Source organism: Peromyscus eremicus, chromosome 4 (genome assembly GCF_949786415.1).
Source record: "Peromyscus eremicus chromosome 4, PerEre_H2_v1, whole genome shotgun sequence".
Taxonomy (NCBI): domain Eukaryota; kingdom Metazoa; phylum Chordata; class Mammalia; order Rodentia; family Cricetidae; genus Peromyscus; species Peromyscus eremicus.
The window spans coordinates 13,013,005-13,032,107 of NC_081419.1; the positions used below are offsets into that span (position 1 = coordinate 13,013,005).

The window sequence follows — 19,103 nt, forward strand, 5'->3', positions numbered from 1 at the left end:
AAAACAGGCAGAAGGCCTGTGAGTCACGCATTTCTGACCTTAAATGCCATGCAGTCCAAAGGAGCCATGATGGGAGGAACCTTCACAGCTAGTACCTTTGAGATTATGAAGGAGATGGAGAAGAACACACAAAAACCTTTATATTACTGAGTCCTATTTAAAATAATAATAAAAACTTGTGCATGAATACAAAATAACCAAACTTAGGGAGTTTTAATATCTTACTTCCAAATTGTCAAATGTAAAACCAACTCACAATTTACTTTCCAGTAACCCAGTTATCCTCAACTCACATTGACAGTATCTCTGACATTGATGCCTTGGAAACTCGAATATGAAAAAGAATTAGAAACTGTGCAGTGAGTATACCAATGAATCCATCAAGATACAATTTAAAGCCTGATACTGTCAATGAATAGTCCATGTAGAAATCCTACTGGAGACAGTGCAGGATTATGAAACCAACGACTTGATTTTTGGCTGAAATATTTAAAAGTATTTTCCTTTATATTTCCAGCATTCAAGACTACAAAGAAAATAAAATATACAAAAAAATCTCATGATAATATATTCACGTTCTAAGTAAGCTCTGTAACCTCAAAATTCCAATTGAAGATTTAATTTCCAGATGTAAATCAACCCTAAACAGATTCTAAAAGTTTGAAAACATTTAATGAAATTCAGTGATCTCAAGAAATCCCTTTGTACATTATTTTCCTACCTATTATCGTGGAGTGAGAAGAAACTCTACAGAAGGGCTCTGCTCTTGATTTTCAGTAGTCCATGTGGCCAGTTTCACCACTATGAACAGTTAGATATTTCCTAAATCCAGACATTTAAAGGTCCAAGTATAACTTCTGGATTATTCTCATTATGTAAAAATAAACAATTTATTCTTCTTAGGGAGGCAATAGTACCTATCTGAATGTAGGATTAGATGTTGGAGGTAAGTATCTAATTTCAAAACCAAAAAATAAAAATTTCAAGATTGAGACTTTAAAAGACTTGAAAGATTATATTTTAAAAGTTATCCTAAAACTTTGAACTTTTTTTCAGTTTGCCTTTAAAATGGTGGTTCCTAAATTCACACAAAAAAACAAACAAAACAAAAACAAAAAACTGAGTAACGGTCTCTGTCATTACATAAAAACTGCACCGTTTAAAACCTGTGGAAGATGAAAACTGTTAAACAAGAGGGTTTTAATAGTCGTCCATAGAATTCTCAAAGAAGATGTTCCGAACATCCAGAATGGAGGCCAATTCTAAAATATGCTTCTGAAGGTGAGGATTCTCCACAGTTTCATCCCTTGGCAGTTGTGGATAGGATTCTGGGTAATTTCGAGTTTCCTGTTAAATAAGGAAAGTTATGTGTCACAATCTTATGGGAGGAAACTACTCAGTTTGACAATATTAAGGAGCAGCTCAATGTTTATTTTCGTCTCTTGTCAGTTATTATTACTACTATATGTGTTTTTTGTTCCTTTGGAACTTTTATTTGTTAACTTTAGACAGGATCTTTTTATACCTCTAACACATGGCAATGTTGCTGAGTCAGCTTCCTGAGAGCATAATCACACTTGGCTTCTGTACTGAATTACTAACAAGTGACAATTTTAACCTCTCAATATAGGTTCCTATGGGTCAGTCTAATACGTCTGCACACTGCATTATTTCACAAATATTTTTTAACCTCTATGACTGTTAGGTGTAATACTCTATACCATCAAAAAACCATACAAATCCTAAGAGGGATCCACACATGGAATTTAAAAAAATACTCATTTTATGAATAAAAAAATGCTGCAGTAGAAATCAAAATGAGTGAAAAGACAAAATCTAAAATAAAAACTCCTAGAAGAAAACAAAAAACCTTTGTAAACTTAGAATGGATAGGATTTCTTAGGGACTTGAAGAAAAAAGAAAACCTGATTAATTGGATCTCCTGAATACTTCAAACTTTTGTTACCATTAAAAAACAAACAACCACAAAGACAGCCACACTAGCCAGCCAGCCAGCAGATGGAAAGGTATTTACCACTATTACTGATGAGTAAAATGCATAGTGGATCCAACCCACTTGATCAGAATGTAGGCCTGATGGCACCCAGTGCAGCCAGGTACACAAGCAACTTTCATACCTTACCATGGGAGTGTTAATGACCTGCTTTGAGAAAAGGTCTGGTAGTTTCTAGAAATGGAACATATAACAACTTTCTGCTGATAAAAATCAAAAAGTGGCCGAGAGGTGGTGGCGCACGCCTTTAATCCCAGCACTTGGGAGGCAGAGCCAGGCATGTCTCTGTGAGTTCAAGGTCAGCCTGGTCTACAGAGTGAGATCCAGGACAGGCACCATAACTATACAGAGAAACCCTGTCTCGGAAAAAAACAAAACAATAAAACACAAAACAAAACAAAAAATCAAAAAGTGGTAAGGGGCAAGTGGTCTGAAGTAGAAGACACATTCTACAAAGATGAACTCACACTGAATGTCAAACAATCATGAAAGAAAAGCAAAATAGTAAGTAACAAGAGGAGACACTGGGTCATGTCAGTGAAAGAGGACAAAGAGTTAGGAACAGAGGCAGTGATGCCCAAGTTTCCTAATGATTATCTTGGAGGAGATCGAAAATGAAAAGATCTCGTTTTGCTACAAAGGTGAAAAGCTAAGTTGCTAACCAAGCTGCTGTCTAGTGGTGAAGCAGTATAAAATTTGACACTTTGATTAAAACAAAGCCTTTTCTGCACGTGGGGAAATTAAAAAAAAAAAAAATCAAAATATATCTGCAAAGACTAACACAAGCTCTTCTACTTGTACTGAAGAGTTTCATTTACTAGCTAATGACTTACAACTACTCAGGTGAGCATCAACAGAACAAAGAACTACTACTCAGAAGTAAAAAGAACTAAGTGGAGTTAGTTGGAGGGACAGCTCAGTGGTTAAGAGCACTTGTTGCTCCTCCAGAGGACCTGGGCTTGGTTCCCAATACCCACAGGTGGCTCAAAGCCATCCAAAACTCCAGTTCCAGGAGATCTAATAATATATTCTTGCTTCTAGGGCACCAGGTATGCATGTGGTACACATATACACATGCAAGCAAAACACTTATATACATAAACAAAACAAAACAAAACAACACTAAAAAACAAAAACCAACTAAAATTGAAAAAAAAAAAAAAGCTAATGATAAAAGAAACAAAATGTGCCAATCTTAGTAATGGCTTTACACAAGATTCTATCCAATGTGATTCAAATTCATAAGGCAGTGTAAAAACTATCATATGAGTAATGATCTATGATGTAGTGGCTTATAGACTCACCAAAAAGGTTAGGGAGGAAATATTCTGGAATGATGCTGTTGTATGACTTAGTAGAGGTTTGCATTCACAATAGCACAGTGTATTAACCATGCAGTAACACATGTAATAACCAGTAGTATATTTCAACTTTGTGCATTTTACTGTAAGCATGAATAGTGGGGCATACCTATAATCCTGGCAGTCAGAACACTGAGGTAGGAGGATAGGAAATTCAAGGTCAGCCTGGACTACACAGTGAGACTGTATCAACTATACAAACTCAAACTGGAAAGAAAATCAAATATGTGGCAGAATATTTTGAAACTAAGTTACAAAAGCTTTTTAAAAATAAAAATATAAATATATAAAAAAACCTAGCCAAGTGGTGGTGGCATATGCCTTTCATCTCAGAACTCAGGAGGCAAAGGCAGGCAGACCTCTGTGAGTTCGAGGCCAGCTTGGTCCACAAAGTGGGTTCCAGGACAGCCAGAGCTGTAACACAGAGAAACCCTATCTTGAAAAACAAAACAAAACAAAACAAAACAAACAAAACACATACACACACACACACACACACACACACACACACACACACACACACACATATATATATAACCCTTAATGTTGCACACTGAAGTAAAAAATGCAACAGACAACATTAAAAACAAACAAAACCCCATGAGTACCAACTTGTTCAGGACTCAGTTCAGTGCATCACCCAGCTCTCATCAGACAAACTTCTTTCGGTAGGTGATATAACATGAAGACCTACAATGGACAATGTGCAGAGAAAGGGGCTGTGGAACACTCAATCCTAAACAGGATATCTTCATCAAACCCTACCCCCAGAGCTCAGGGATCTACACAAAAGAAGAGGTGAAAAGATTTTAAGAGCCAGTGGTGATGGGTGACTCCAAGGAAACAGTGTCCTCTAAACACAACAGGGGTGATGCACATCTGAACTCACAGAAACTGACAGCATGCAGGAGACTAGCACAGGTACAAACCAGACAAACTCCCAACCCCAATCTAGAGATATTTGCAATCAATACCGCCAGGGAAAGGAAATCAGTTTTCTACAATGGAATGTCATTGGATTTATCAATCACACTCCAGGGCAGGCCTCATGACCAAGAATAGTTGGCCAACATAGACAGGGCCTCTCTGTGTGACCCTGGCTGCCCTGGAGCTTGCTCTATAGACAGGCTAGCTTTGAATTCAGAGATCCACCTGCCTCTGCCTCCTGAGTGCTGAGATTAAAGGCATGTGCCACCACTGCCTGGCCTACTTCATTCGTTTTTTAAACAAGGTCTCACTATGTAGCCTTGGCTGTCCTCAAACTCATAGAGATTCAGCTGACTCTGCCCCCTAAGTGCTGAGATTAGAGGTATGCACCAACTACTATTACATCATTTATACAATAATAACACCTGGTAGCAATCCAAATGTCCAAATGGCAGAAAGGCAAGTAACTGAGACACAGACAATGGCAAAGAATAAACACTATAATCAACATGGCTCAACTGCAGCAATGTCATACACACACACACACACACACACACATATATGCATGTACATGTATATATATATTTATATAACATAATTTTATATATATATATATATATATATATATATATATATATATATATAATTTTTCCAGTGATACTGCTGATTGAACTCAGGGCCTTGTGCATTCTTGGTGGGCATTCTACCACTGAGCTACATCTCCAGCCCTCAGAACACACTGACTAAAATAAAGCAATATAAATCCACTAATAGCCGGGCGGTGGTGGCGCACGCCTTTAATCCCAGCACTCGGGAGGCAGAGCCAGGCGGATCTCTGTGAGTTCGAGGCCAGCCTGGTCTCCAAAGCGAGTTCCAGGAAAGGCGCAAAGCTACACAGAGAAACCCTGTCTCAAAAAAACAAAAAAAAAAAAAACAAAAAAAACAAAACAAAAAAAAAAAATCCACTAATATACTAGACAGAAACAAAGCACATTTTTTTTTTTTTTTTTTGATTTTTTGAGACAGGTTTTCTCTGTGTAGCTCTGGCTGTACTAGAACTTGCTCTTTAGACCCAGCTGGCCTCAGACTCAGTGATCTGCCTCTTGAGTACTGACTAGCAACAAGGTTTTAATAAAAGGTAAATAATCACAACACTTGTTATCAGCTGCATTTGAGGAGAGATTTGGCAGGACCCACAGCAGTCTTCCTAGGTAAAGAAAGTTAAAAAAAAAAAAAAAAGACAAGTGTCTCATATATCCCAGGCTGGCCACAAACTCATTAGGTAGCCAAGGGTGACCTTGAACTTTGACCTCTACTTCTCAAGTGCTGGGAATACAGGCAGCTCATGAAAATATTCCCAATGGGAACTTGCGTCACAGCATTGTTAATCTTTACTTGTTTTAGCTTTTAAGAGACAGGCTTTGCCTCAGTCTACTAAGTACTGGGATTATAAGCATGCACCACCATGCCCACAATACTGCTCATCGTAATGCTGCACATGCTTTCTTCTGAATATTATCCTGAATCTATTTAAATTTTATTTAGTGTAAGTAAAATGTAATACATGACTAGCAATAATGGATTGAAACGGTGAACTTGATCTTTAAATGATTTCACTGCCTACCCGAAAGGCCTTGTGCATCCTCATGGTGGCTGAACAGAAGACAAACCTTGTGAGAAGCAATCGAAGAAACTCATCTCCAAAAAACTGGAGAAAGGCCTGATCTGCAGAGGAGAAGGGGACAGTGAATGGAGGCAATATGAAAATGCCACTTCAACAGGGAACTAAGTTAAGGAAAGCCTTCATGACTTTCCTACCTGGGACAAACACCTTAAAATACCCAGTTTACAGTAGGAAACCATTTAAGACAGATATTACAGTAAGCTTTGTTAAGTGTTCAGGTAGATTAGCAGGGTACCTATGGAACGTGAATGGGTCAGTAGCTGGGCAATATCACGGTTGATTTTTCGAAGATATTCTTGACACTTTTCCCACAGGCCTCTACGCATGCTTGACAATCCAGACACAAATAGGAAGGCCATTAGAGGATTGTTCAAAAAGAGAGTGAAGAGGCTACCTCGCTGAGACTGATCTGTAATCACAAACATGTTACATACAGACAAGAGGTTTACAACGGGTTAGCAAACACATGAGGAATATCAATATACTGATAATGTATAAAATTAAAGCTGTATCAGTAAATCACAGTTCAAAAATGTAAATTCTTCATGAAGCAATGAAAACACATCCCAGGTCTATTGCCTTCTGAATAAAATAAAAACACTGAGCCTCCTTCAATTATAAAATAGTAAGTAGACACATTTCTTTTTTGTTTTTTGAGTCAGGGTTTCTCTGCATAACAGTTCTGGCTGTCCTGGAAATCACTCTGTAGACCAGGCTAACCTCGAACTCACAGAGATCTCTGCCTCCCATGTGCTGGGATTAAAGGTATGCACCACACCACCCGGCTTAAACACATTTCTTACTATCTTAACACAACTAACCAATTTCATCTGAGTATGGCAAGTATTGCCTCATGAAACATCCATGATGTAAATATCTGATGAGTACTTGATCTGCCAATTTTCTGATTAGTTGTTCTTTCTCTGCAACTCAGGCCCTTTTTGAGACAGGGTCTTAAGGAGCTTAGGTTGGCTTTGAACTCATGAAGTAGCTAAGGACAACCCTGAACTCCTGATCCTCCTGCCTTTTTACCTCCCAAGTGTGGGATTATAGGTATGTAGGACCATACCTATAATCTGCCTAGCTCTTCAATGTCAATATTTTCTATCTTTGGCCATATACATTGCTGATCTTACCAACTCTTAGGCTATTAGTTGCTACTCATGCTCATGGATGCTTAATTTTCAAAGAATAAGACTGAATTCCATAGTTTTGGTTCTGTGCTTTCCTATGATCTACCATACCCAAACTATCTCTTTTTTTGTTTGTTTGTTTTTTGAGACAGGGTTTCTCTGTGTAGTTTTGGTTCCTGTCCTGGATCTCACTCTGTAGACCAGGCTGGCCTCGAACTCACAGAGATCTGCCTGGCTCTGCCTCCCGAGTGCTGGGATCAAAGGCGTGCGCCACCACTGCCCTCAAAACTATCTCTGAATGCATCCCAGACTTCAAAGACTTAGCACAAAAAGGCATATTGTTAACACTCACTATCTATGCAACTCATCCTACATTTCTACTGAACAGCACTGGGCTAGATTCAACTCCATTCTCAGAAAGACCCTGAATTCAACACATGCTTTCCTCTACAGTTTTCTAATGCAGGTTCTCATCAAGACTCAGGATTTCCACCAATACCTGAGCCACACACACCTATCTTCTTGCTTTCTGTCTCCCAGTCTATCAGCAAGTCCTGCAGCATCAGCAAGCTTAGCATTCAGTCACTGTTGAGCTCCTGACACCATCATCTGGCTACTTCCCTCAGTACCCTTCTAATCCATTCTCTCTGCATGCTCTTTCATCCTCCTCCTCTGTTTATCATTTTTCACTCCAATCTCTCCAATTCAAATCATATTATCAATCTTTAAAGGGTTCTTATCATTCAATCACATAATCCCTTCAGTCAGAGATACCACTTAAACTTCTCTAATGTTTTACAGGCTGTCATAGCTCAAGGCTATAACACATACAGTTTTTCTGCTGGAACTCTGCCTGCTCAGTCACTCCGAATCCCCATCTATCATCTCTCCCTTTGCTTTACTCCTGTGTTAGTAGCAGTTCCTTGTTCATACTCCTATGCCTCCTCCTGTCAGGTCATCTCTATCTTCTACTAGACACTGGCTCTATGAGAAAAACAACTGGAATATCAGATGCAGTGCTGTTCCCCAGTGCCTAGCCTGATGAATTAATCTTAAAAACTGTACTGAATGAATAAAGTATGTCTTGACTAATGATAGAGCTACAGACACCAAAAATGTAGGAACCTTATCAAATAAATACATCTACTTTGTGGCCAGAGTGCCAAGCCCTGTTGTTGAGGTCAGCAGCAACAATGCTATTGAATAATTCCTGAATTGAATATTAGAATATTCAATCTGTCTGGTGGCTGAATTTTACTTAAAGGTATTTGTAGTCTAAACTTTTTTTTTAAAATAATTTATTTTATTTGCATTGGTGTTTTGTTGCATGTATGACTGTGTGAGGATGTCAGATCTTGAGTTACAGACAGTTGTGAGCTGCCACGTGGGTGCTGGGACATGAACCCAGGTCCTCTGGAAGAGCAGTCAGTGCTCTTAGCCACTGAGCCATCTCTCTAGCCACCTAAACTTTATAGTTTAAAGATAAGATGTTGGGCAAAAAAAACCCCAAAAAACAAAAAACAAAACATTAAGGAAATGAATCACAACTACACACATATTAACACCACAAACTGAGTACTTTCTAGGTACCTAGCACTATGCTATAGGGTTAAATACTATTATTATTTCCATTTGATAGATGAAATAACCGAGGCACAAAATGGCTGAATAGCATTCCAAAGTCACACAGCTAGTAAGTGGCTAGGCTGGGACTCAAATTCAGCTGGCATCCATTTGTCTGTGCTTTCCTCTCTGTGCAATGAAGTCACTAACTGAATTTTGGTATTAACCCACTTGACCATGTAGTTTTAAGTAAAACTACATTAAAACAGGATGATGACAGCACTCTCTAGTAGTGGGAAGAGGTTACATTCCTCCAGAAACAATAAGAAACAGGATGCAAAGTCCTCAAAGCAGGAGAATTTTACCGTTGTTTGAAGGTAAGTTCTATCCCTTAGGATTTGGCTTTGGCTATGTGAACTTAGAATTGCTACAAGATTTTCCCTGTTAAACAGCAGAACTTACCTTAAAACAACGGTGTAAGTCTCCAGCTTCTCTCAGGCATTCAAGTGCTGACCATCAATCACTTCCTGTGTCAAACTATGTCAGCAGACAGGACTTCGGGCTGGGAAGTAGCAGTATAATGCCATCTCCCACAGAGAGACAGCAGCACTATTCACAGTCAGGGAGACAGTGACACAGTGACAAGTACTGCTAAGACAGTGTGAAGTCTCACTTAGCATTTGACCTAGGAAACGACTGGGAGTTAGAATTATATTTTACGTGTAACCTATCGAGGACAAAATACTAAGGACATAAGGCTTTCCCTTTGTAGCCACTGGAGAAGTGGCCCAAACAAACTTGTCCTTCTGGTGAATTCTGAAGAGAATTTTATTTTAAAAGAACAAGATAAAAATTCAAAGAAAAAAGTAAAAATAAAACAAGAAGAGAAAGAAAGAAGCCTTTTAAGTTGTGCCAGCTCAAGTATCCTAACTCTTAGACATAGGCTGAGAAGTTTCCTAGACCAGCAATTTTACAGTCTTCAAAGATGCCTAAGGTATATAACCAAAGATGTAGGAAAATCATGCTATATGGATATGACAAGAAAATCAAAACTGATTTTTTAAATCTAAAAACCAGGAGCTCTCTCAGCAATGGATCAAACCACTTCTTTCTCAGAGATGAATCACTTCAAGGCCTAATCACAGCACATTAGGAAAACCTTGCCAGCAAGGATTCCAGGTATATTTCAGATTGACACTTGCTACAAGAACCATACATCCATGTCTAATCATGATGGGAGATCAAAACAAATATGGTCTTGTTTCATTAAGACCTACTGGTCTAACAGGCACTAAAGAACATACCTTGCAAAGCTTTTGGATATGCCGTGGGAGAAAGCAAGCAGACGAGTGGCTGTCCAAACAAGTTTGTGAAATTCTGCAATATATAAGAATTTTAAGACTTTCATTAAAGATTTGACAAATTGTAGTGACCTAGTAATTTTCCAATGCACATAACTAGTGTACAGATTGGGCTCTAACTTACAAGCAGATATGGAAACAGCAGCAGTTGCAGATATGCAGTTCATGTTTCATTACCATGCATACCAAGTTGCTAAAAAGAACTGCCACCAAAACAGTGACACTCACTATGTACATTGAATTTTTTAAAGTAATAGCAGATATATAATTGTAGCTTTGTAGATACAGGTCATCTGGGTCTCTAGAAACAGTGGTCCCACTGGATACACCAGGGTGAATTTTCCAGAAGATCTAGCTTTCAGTCTCAAAGGCTCTGGGAATGGGTAAATAAATCCCTTACTGAGTCTCACAGCAACAACTCATACAGGATGGTGCCAATGTACTCATTACAGCAAGAACTAAATGGACACTCAGACTACAAGTGGAGTACTCTGCATAATTTAGAATATCATTTCTCTAAAGGCAGATCTATTATAATAGATATAATTTTAATAACATAAATTATTTGGTGAAGCAACAAAAAAGATATAATTCCTAGGAGTAAACTGAATAAGTCAGAAAGTTAGAAATTCTAAAGGGTAAAAATAAAGGTAAAGGAATGGAAAGACACATTATGTTCTTACAGATGAACCCATTCTAAAATGTCATGATAATGTATTAAAATTTGAACCAATCTCAATAAAAAGAGCTACTAGTGTCTCCTACCCACCCTCCTCCCCCGACAACAAAAAAATGTACTGCTGAAGTTCAAATGGCAAAATCAGTTAGGAAAGCAAAAGAGAAGATTCATCAGATATTAAAGTATACTTAAAAACTTCAGTAACTGAAATGTATGGCATTGGTACAAGAGTGGGTAGAAAACAAATGGAACAGAATGGAAAGTACAGAAAAGGAACTGCAAACACATAGGACTTCTGTATGTATAACACAGTAATTTTTTCCCACATTTAGAAAAAACATGCTGTCTCTACATTTCATGCTATAAATGTGAATATCAAATCAATCAAAAATCTAAATGAAAGAAGCAAACAATAGAAGTGGTGGCCAAAAATACAGCAAGTCATTAGTTAGGCCTTTCCTAACTATTTTGATTGCTAAGATTAATAAAGCTTGTTACATAAGCAAAAACACAGCCCAGAAAAATGCAGTATGAGCCATGAAAGGTAGAAATGTTCTCAGTCCCAGCACTTGAAAAATGAGGTAGGAGGTTCAGGAGTTGGGGCCAGCCTGGGCTCCATAAGACCACATCTCCAAACCAACCAACCAACCAACCAACCAACCAACCAACCAACCAACCCACCCAACCCCCCCCCCCAAAAAAAAACCCAAGCTTGCCTATCCTGTATGAAGTCCTGAGCTCCATTCCCAGCACTGAAGAAATACCACAGCATTATTCCACATTTTGGAAATGCCTGTGGGTCCTAGTCTGTGCTGCTCTTGCTCTGGATAGTGCTAAAGTAGACAACACTACCATTCATTTCCACAAGGTCTCTTCTTTCTGCTTGCTGGTCAAGCTCTGTCTTCTGATACATCTTATATACATACACGGATATACTTACAAATATTGTGCAGATACTGCACTAGGTCTGAGTGCCAGCTTATAAAGTTAGCTTTGGCTGGCTGCTGGAAGCTACGTGTGGGAAGACTCACATGATTGGGCTTACTCTGCATAGATGGGGTAAATGAGACACTTTAGGGGAATCCCAACATTCCCTCTGGAAGCCTGGCAGAGGACATTCTAGTGATTAGTTCCCATTAAAAGCCTTGACTTCAGCTCTCTAGTGAGTCAGTCTTTAAAGTTTTGTGACTGAGTCTCATGTCATCCAGGTTGCTCTGCTTCTGATCCTCTGGTTTCCATGTCCCAAGTGCTGAGGACAGAAAGCAGAGCTTCATGAATACTAGGCAAACACAATACTAACTGATCTGCACTCCAAGGTCTGTAATAAGCATTCCTAAAATAAAGTACTTAATCCACATGGTCATGCTGGGGAATGAAGAACATTCTGTGTGACTCCTGGGTCAACACCCTGGAAGTTTAGACCTCGTTTTCTCCAGACTCTCTTACATTTCCTTATCCTTTGCTGATTTTACTATCTTCATCTTACTCTATTAAGTCTTCACATAATTATATGCTGAGTATTAAGTCCTTCGTGAAATTATGAACATATTGGGGGTTATCGTAGGATCCTGATAGACAATACTGGGTTGTATATGTTATTTATTTACTTAGATACAGGGTCTTGAGATGTTGTTCAGGTTGGATTTGAATTCCTAAAATCAAGTGAACCTCCCACCTCAACCTATAGGCACAGTGACCATGCCTGGCATATCAGATTCTATTTCAATTTTAGGACTTGGTTGATAAAATACTTGCCACATACGCATGAGGATCTGAGTTCAATGCCTAGCGAACATGTAAAAGGCAAAATGTGGTAATGTGCTTATAACACCATCACTGGGAAGATAGAGACAGTTGGACTTGGGGCTCATTGGCCAGCTAACCTAGAATGATAGACAAATCCTAAGTCCTAGTGAAAGAATCTATTAAAAATAACAAAGTGTGGCTGGCAAGAAGGCTAAGCAGGTAAAGGTGCTTTACGTCTGGCAACTTATTTGATCCCCAGAGACCAAATGGTAGAAAAAAAGGACTGACTCAAAGTTGTTCTCTGACCTCCACACTTAACAACCCACTCCCCAACACGTACGTACGTGTGTGTGTGTGTGTGTGTGTGTGTGTGTGTATGTGTGTGTATGTGTGTGTGTAATTACAAACAATTTAGGGGTATTGGAGAGATGGCTCAGCAGCTGAGAGCACACTCTACTCTTCCAGAGGACCCAAGTTTGGTTCCCAGCACTGATATGTCAGGCAACTGACAACTGCCTGTAATTCTAGTTCCAGGGGATCCAATACCCTCTTCTTGTCTCTGTGGACAATCATACATATGTGGTATATATTCACAGACACACACACACACACACACACACACACACACACACTTTTAAAAACTGGTAAGTTAAAAATTGTGTCAAATTGCAAGGCTTGGTGATTCCTACCTATAACCTGGGAGGCTGAGAATGGAGGATCTCAAGTTCAAGGCCAAACTGAGCTACAGAGTAAGACTGTCTCAAAATGAAACAGAATAAAACCTCCAGTATTAACTTACATCAATAGATATAGTATCCATTTAAAAGGTCTATTTTCAATAAATACTCATTGAGGAGATGGAGCAGACTCTGTCTCAGATGCTAAAGATAGGATAGTAAACAAAACAGAAAAGCTCTGTCTCCCTGAAGATGACATTTGGACAGGGATGCAAGTGGCAGATACAGGGAGGCCCCCAGTAAACAAAATGAATAAATTATATAAAAGACCTCAAAGGTAACAAGGAGTCTAGGCACAGAGCATGGAATTCAAATAATTACATTAATAGTACAGGTTCTGTAATCAGATTGTTTAAATCCAGCTTTGCTACCACTTAGTTTGCTGTGTGACCCTGGGTCTGGAGAGATGGCTCAGTGAGAACTGGCTCCTGTTGCAGAAGACCTGGGTTCATTTCCCAGCACCTATACAGTGCCATCTGTAACTTTAGTTCCAGGGGATCTGGCACCCTCTTCTGGCCGCCACCGGCACTATATGCAGGTGGTGCACAGGCATCCATGTCGACAAAATATCCATACACATAAAATATTTTAAAAAAATGCTTAAACTTCCTGTGCCTTGTTTTTCTTATCAGTCAAATGAAGATAATAAAAGTGGTAACAGTAGGCCTGGAGGTACAGTCTTATAATTACTGTAGCTACTTGGGAGGCTAAGCAGGAAGACTGTAAGTTCAAGGCTGGTCTGAGCTATAGAGTTAAGTTCAAAGCCAGCCTAAGCAACTTAGTGAAACACCACTATCTCTAACTAAAAAAGAAAAAGAGAGCTGGAGATGAAGCTCAGTAGCAGAGTGCTTGCCTAGTGTATGTGAGGCCCTATATTCACACTCAGTACTGAAAAAAAAGTGACAAATTATGTGTGAGAATTGAATATGCTCAAGTACATCAAACACTTAGAAGAACACATAGCACAGCTGTCATGATACAAATGTGAACTATCATGGTTATGAAGAACAATAAAGTCACAGGTGAAAAAGGCATGTGATCTGAAACATGGCAATTAAGGAGGACCCGACTAAGAGGTTTCATTTGTTCAAACACTTAACAAATATGAGGTACCTTTGATAGGGCATTTAAGATAGAAAGGGCCAAAGCAGAAGACTGCCTGAAATACTAAGGACTGTCCTGGATAGTTTTGTGTCACAAGCTAGAGTCATCAGAGAGGAAGGAGCCTTAGTTGAGGAAATGCCTCCATGAGATTCAACATAGGGCATATTCTCGGTTAGTGATCAGTAGGAGAGGGTCCAGCCCATGGTGGGTAGTGCCACCCCTGGATAGGTTGTGCTGGGTTCTGTAAAAAAGCAGACTGAACAAGGCATGAGAAGCAAGCCAGTAAAGCAGCACTCCTCTCCTTTGGCCTCTGCATCAGCTGCTGCCTCCAGAAGCCTGCCCTGCTTGAGTTCCTGCTTCACTTCCTTCAGTGATGGACTATGATCCACAAGTGTAAGCCAAATAAACCCTTTCCTCCCCAACTTGCTTTTTGGTCATGGTGTTTCATCTCAGTAATAGAAAGCCTAACTAAGACAAGGACCAGGAAGGAAATAGTGTAGCTGGAGAGATTGGCAAGGAAGATCAAAGATAGGCCTGTGTGTCCACATGTGTCTTGTACTCTGAGTGAGATAAGAAGCCATGGGAGAGTTTGAATAGAGAAGAAGGTTTATCCTGACACAAAGGCACACATGCAGGAGGTAAGAGGTAAAGAAGAATTAAGTATGCCTAGCTGGGAAGCTACTACAATAACTCAGGTGAGGGAGAACAGTGGCATGAACCAGGGGAATGGCAGTGGAGTACATGACATTTGGGACATTTAATTAGATCCTAGAAGGTTTCATGAAATGCATGTGATATAGGAGGGAAGGAGAAGAACATCAAGAAAGAAGACATAACTTTCAGCTGGGATAACTATAAAAGCAAAACAGGCATCAACTGAGACAGGGAGTCTGGAGGTAGAAGTGGTCTAGAATTGTCTTGGGTATAGTGGTTTCTGTTAGTTTGCAATTGTTTGAAGAATTCCCAACTGGATACACAAAGTAGGTAGATGATTAGAAGTGGAGTTCTAGAGAGGGGTCTTACCTGGAGGTAACACTCGGAAGAAACCAGTGGGGGTACAGTAATTAAGTCATGAAACTAGTATGAGCACTAAGGGAGTCAGCCATGTCTGGAAAATAAGAACAGGATGGAACCCAGGGACACTCCAAAGATGGTCAGAGATATGAGGAAAAACTACTAGAAGAGACTGGGCAAATTAGCTAATGCCAGACCTTGCCTGGCCTAAGGCAAACTAGCAACTTGAATTTAAGTTTTGAAAGCCACATCTAGAAAAGGGCAGAGATGGTAAGAGATCCATATCTGCTCACATTAGAGAAGAATACTACATGGCTATCCCTTTAAAGTAAGAATGATGTAAAGTCAACCCTCACATGTCTTCCCACTAGGACCAATTCTTACAGAATGGTAAGGTAACCTTTCTTGGTGTTGTGCTCAACAGACAATTAGTTCCTGCAGGATGTCAGCTCTCATACATGCCTGCAGTCTAAATATCTACAACCCAGGTGATACTATAAACAAGGTCCTAAGCTGGTGGTACTTCTTGATGTTTGGTACAAGCAAATGTAAATCTCCTGAAACTAAAGTTTCCTTCATATTAGGCCCTTATGACATCTCCCAATTTTAAGATTTAAGGATAATAGAAGACACACACACACACACACACACACACACACACACACACACACACACAAATAAGCACGCTGGGGCAGGAGATATGGATCAGTGGCTAAGAGTGTTTGCTGAACTTCAGGAGGACTCCATTTCCATTCATAGCACTTCCATCAGCAGCTCAATTCCCAGCTCCATGGGATCCAACGCCTGCTTCTGATCTTTGCAGACATCTGCCCACATATGGTGTACACACACATACACACACACTGCACATACATAAAATAAAAATTTTAAATTTCAAAAATAAACATGCACAAACACAAAAATTAAAATGTTATCTTAAATAATAAAAGTAGGCTCAAGTGTAGGAATTGTGTGACAGACAATACAAATAACTGCTTATTAAGCTCAAAGAAGTAAAAGCAAAGACTGAAATAGTAAACTATAATGGGCAATGTAATATAACAAAAGGAACCAGAGAAATAAAAAATATGCACAGCAACATGAAACTCAAGATGGATTAATAATGTGTTACACACAGCTAAGGGAAACACTGTGAACTAAAGCAGGATGAAAAAAAAGGCCTTAATCCCTAACAAAAACACGATGATGGAAAATATTGAAGGAAACAGAAATGTGGCAAGCCTAAACGAGGCTAAGGGGGAGATGGGAAAGGGGCTCAAGAGTCAGCAAATACAGAGATAATGGCTGAGAACTGTCATTATCATGAACGAACAACTCCAACCTAACAATTCAAATCATTTAACATACCTGACATGTTCAACCAAAAGTGTAATTGTTACAGACTAAGTGCAGACTATTAGAAGCTAAGAAAAGGAATTTCAAAGGAATGGGAAAGAAATGGGATTCTGGAATTTGAGACGGGCTGGCAGAGGACCACGTATAACTGACTATGTGGTAAAAGTCATACAAGCATACAAGCAATTTGCACACATCAAATGCTTTAGGCTAAGGCTGTTTCATTGACAGCCATTTGCACTGGCACAGACCCATTACTTGAATTTTCAATATTCATAATGAATTTTTCCCCCCAAAGGAAAGAAAGAAGAATTAAAAAGAATTTCCTAAGTTACTGGGGACTTCTTCTTTTTTTTTTTTTTTTAAATTTCTAGCTAAATTACCAGCTAATTTAAATGCTACATTACCACAGAGAAAGCCAATCGATGTGCCCACTTTAACACTAATGGAAACATGTTAGACAAAATATAGGTCATAGCTATCACACAGATCTTGGTTTATCAATAACTTCCTCCTACCAGGAAGCTCATATGAACATGCAAAGCTCTTTTTCCAAGAGTGGAAAGAACAGGAATTTGGAATCAGAAAGCAGAGTTACACAGAACATTTAATCCTTAGCATAAGGATTCCTTATGTATTTACCAAGAATCTTAAATGTGAGGCAGGGGGAAGAAAACATTCATGTATCCAAACAGCCACAGTGTACACATCAGGGAAATTATACATATGCTGATAGTCGGAAGTTTGTATTCTAGGTAGAATAATGGGTTTTAGCTGATAAATATGATGTAAGCATAAAGGAAGACCTAATGATCTGACGTAAGAGTTTACCATCCAACTAAATAATCCATCTTAAATATGACAAGTCATATCCGCTCACCTAGTTTCTTGCCTCCATTCTAAAACAGAACCAGACAAGCAAGGGTTATGGTACTCTTAATAAGGTCTCATATAAAAGAGGCAAAAACAAACAGACACACCTTTAATCTAAGCACTTGGGAGGCAGAAGCAGGCAAATCTCTTTATGAGTTTGAGGCTAGCCTGGTCTGCAGAGTGAGTTCTTGGACAGGCACCAAAACTACACAGAGAAACCGTCTCTCAAAAAAACAAACAAGAAACAGAGACAACTCAGCACAGAGCAAAGCAGAATATAAGATGATTTCTGGGGCTGGAAGTGTAGCTAGGTAAAGCACTCACCTACCATGATGAGGCCCTGGGTTGTATCACATACAAACAAAGTGAAAATAATCACTTATGTACTCAAGGATATGAGAAGCTACTTCAAACAAGACAGGGACTCATTCTGTAGCCCAAGCTGCCCTGAACTCTCATCAATCCTGTTCTGGCCTTCCTTTAGTAGCTCCCCATCCCTCCTACATCCAGCAGATATATACAAATATACAAATTGAGAAAGGACAGATATGTTTGCTAAAAATCAAAAAAATCTAACATTGAACTTAACAAAATGGGTAGCAAGAAACATGCTAAAAATTTTAGGGTGAATTAGATGCTCTTAGAATTCATGTTTTATTTTTAAAATGAAACTAAACATGAGAAAATGGAAAACATACATGTTGGGTAACCATTCTTGGCTACCAGCCATTTCCACTGCCATGATAGAATAAACTAATGTTTGCTTCTCCATTCATGTTGATACCCACAGCAATAGGAATTTTCAGGAACAGAAACAAGCACCCAGCCTAGTGTGGACATGCTTTTCCCTAATCAGACATCCCAACAAGACACAAAAGAGGCTAAAGCCTGTTTTGCTTTATTATAAATGATTACAGCTTGAATTCTAGTGACGTCAAAGTGTTTCACCGCTGGTGCTTTTTTAGTTGCTCTGGATTTGTTTGTTTCTTCTTCTTTCTTTATATTTCTATGTGAGGGTGTCAGACGTTGGAATTTCAGACAATTGTCAGCAGCCATGTAGGTGCTGGGAACTGAACCCACATCCTCTGGAAGAGCAGTCAGTGCTCTTAACCACTGAGCCATCTCTCAAGCCCCTGAGGATTTGTTTCAGTATCAAAACATTGCAAAAGCACTTCCTGGTTAAACCACTGTCACTTACTCCAACATTCAGACTCAATCATGGAAAAACAAAGCATTTGTAAAACTGTTAATAATCAAGATCATCACTATGTAATATGAGATAGAGTTTCATTTAAACTCTAATAGTTAGGTGTGCAGAAGTGAAAAGTGTTTAAAAAACTAGAAAATAAGCCACCCATATTATCTCTAGCTCTGTAAAGTAAAACATTCTGGGTTATATAACAAAAATAAACCTCCCACCAGAGATCTTGGAAATCTTGAAAAATTTTTTTTTTCTGCAGGAGGATTTAGTATTTTCCACTGAGAGTCCATTCATGCGTTTCTTCTTGTTTCTATTCATAGCATCAGATCCTGACTAGCATGCACAACCTC

The 19,103-nt window shown here is 39.0% G+C and overlaps 1 protein-coding gene across 5 annotated transcripts in view; it reads right to left on the reverse strand.

Annotated features, from left to right (window-relative positions):
- Nucleotides 1-603: 603 nt before the first annotated feature.
- Scai (suppressor of cancer cell invasion) overlaps nt 604-19,103 on the reverse strand; it is a 98,048-nt gene continuing 79,548 nt past the window's right edge. For 4 of the 5 annotated variants that reach the window (XM_059260240.1, XM_059260241.1, XM_059260243.1 and 1 more), the window contains 4 exons: nt 9,987-10,059; nt 6,222-6,395; nt 5,927-6,027; nt 604-1,347 (listed from right to left, as the gene is read on the reverse strand). In XM_059260240.1, coding sequence (XP_059116223.1) covers nt 1,201-1,347; nt 5,927-6,027; nt 6,222-6,395; nt 9,987-10,059 — 495 coding nt within the window. In that variant the 3' untranslated portion in view covers nt 604-1,200. Of the gene's footprint in view, nt 1,348-5,926; nt 6,028-6,221; nt 6,396-9,144; nt 9,368-9,986; nt 10,060-19,103 lie in introns of those variants that run through there. The other variant, XR_009378721.1, reaches the window with a different exon arrangement.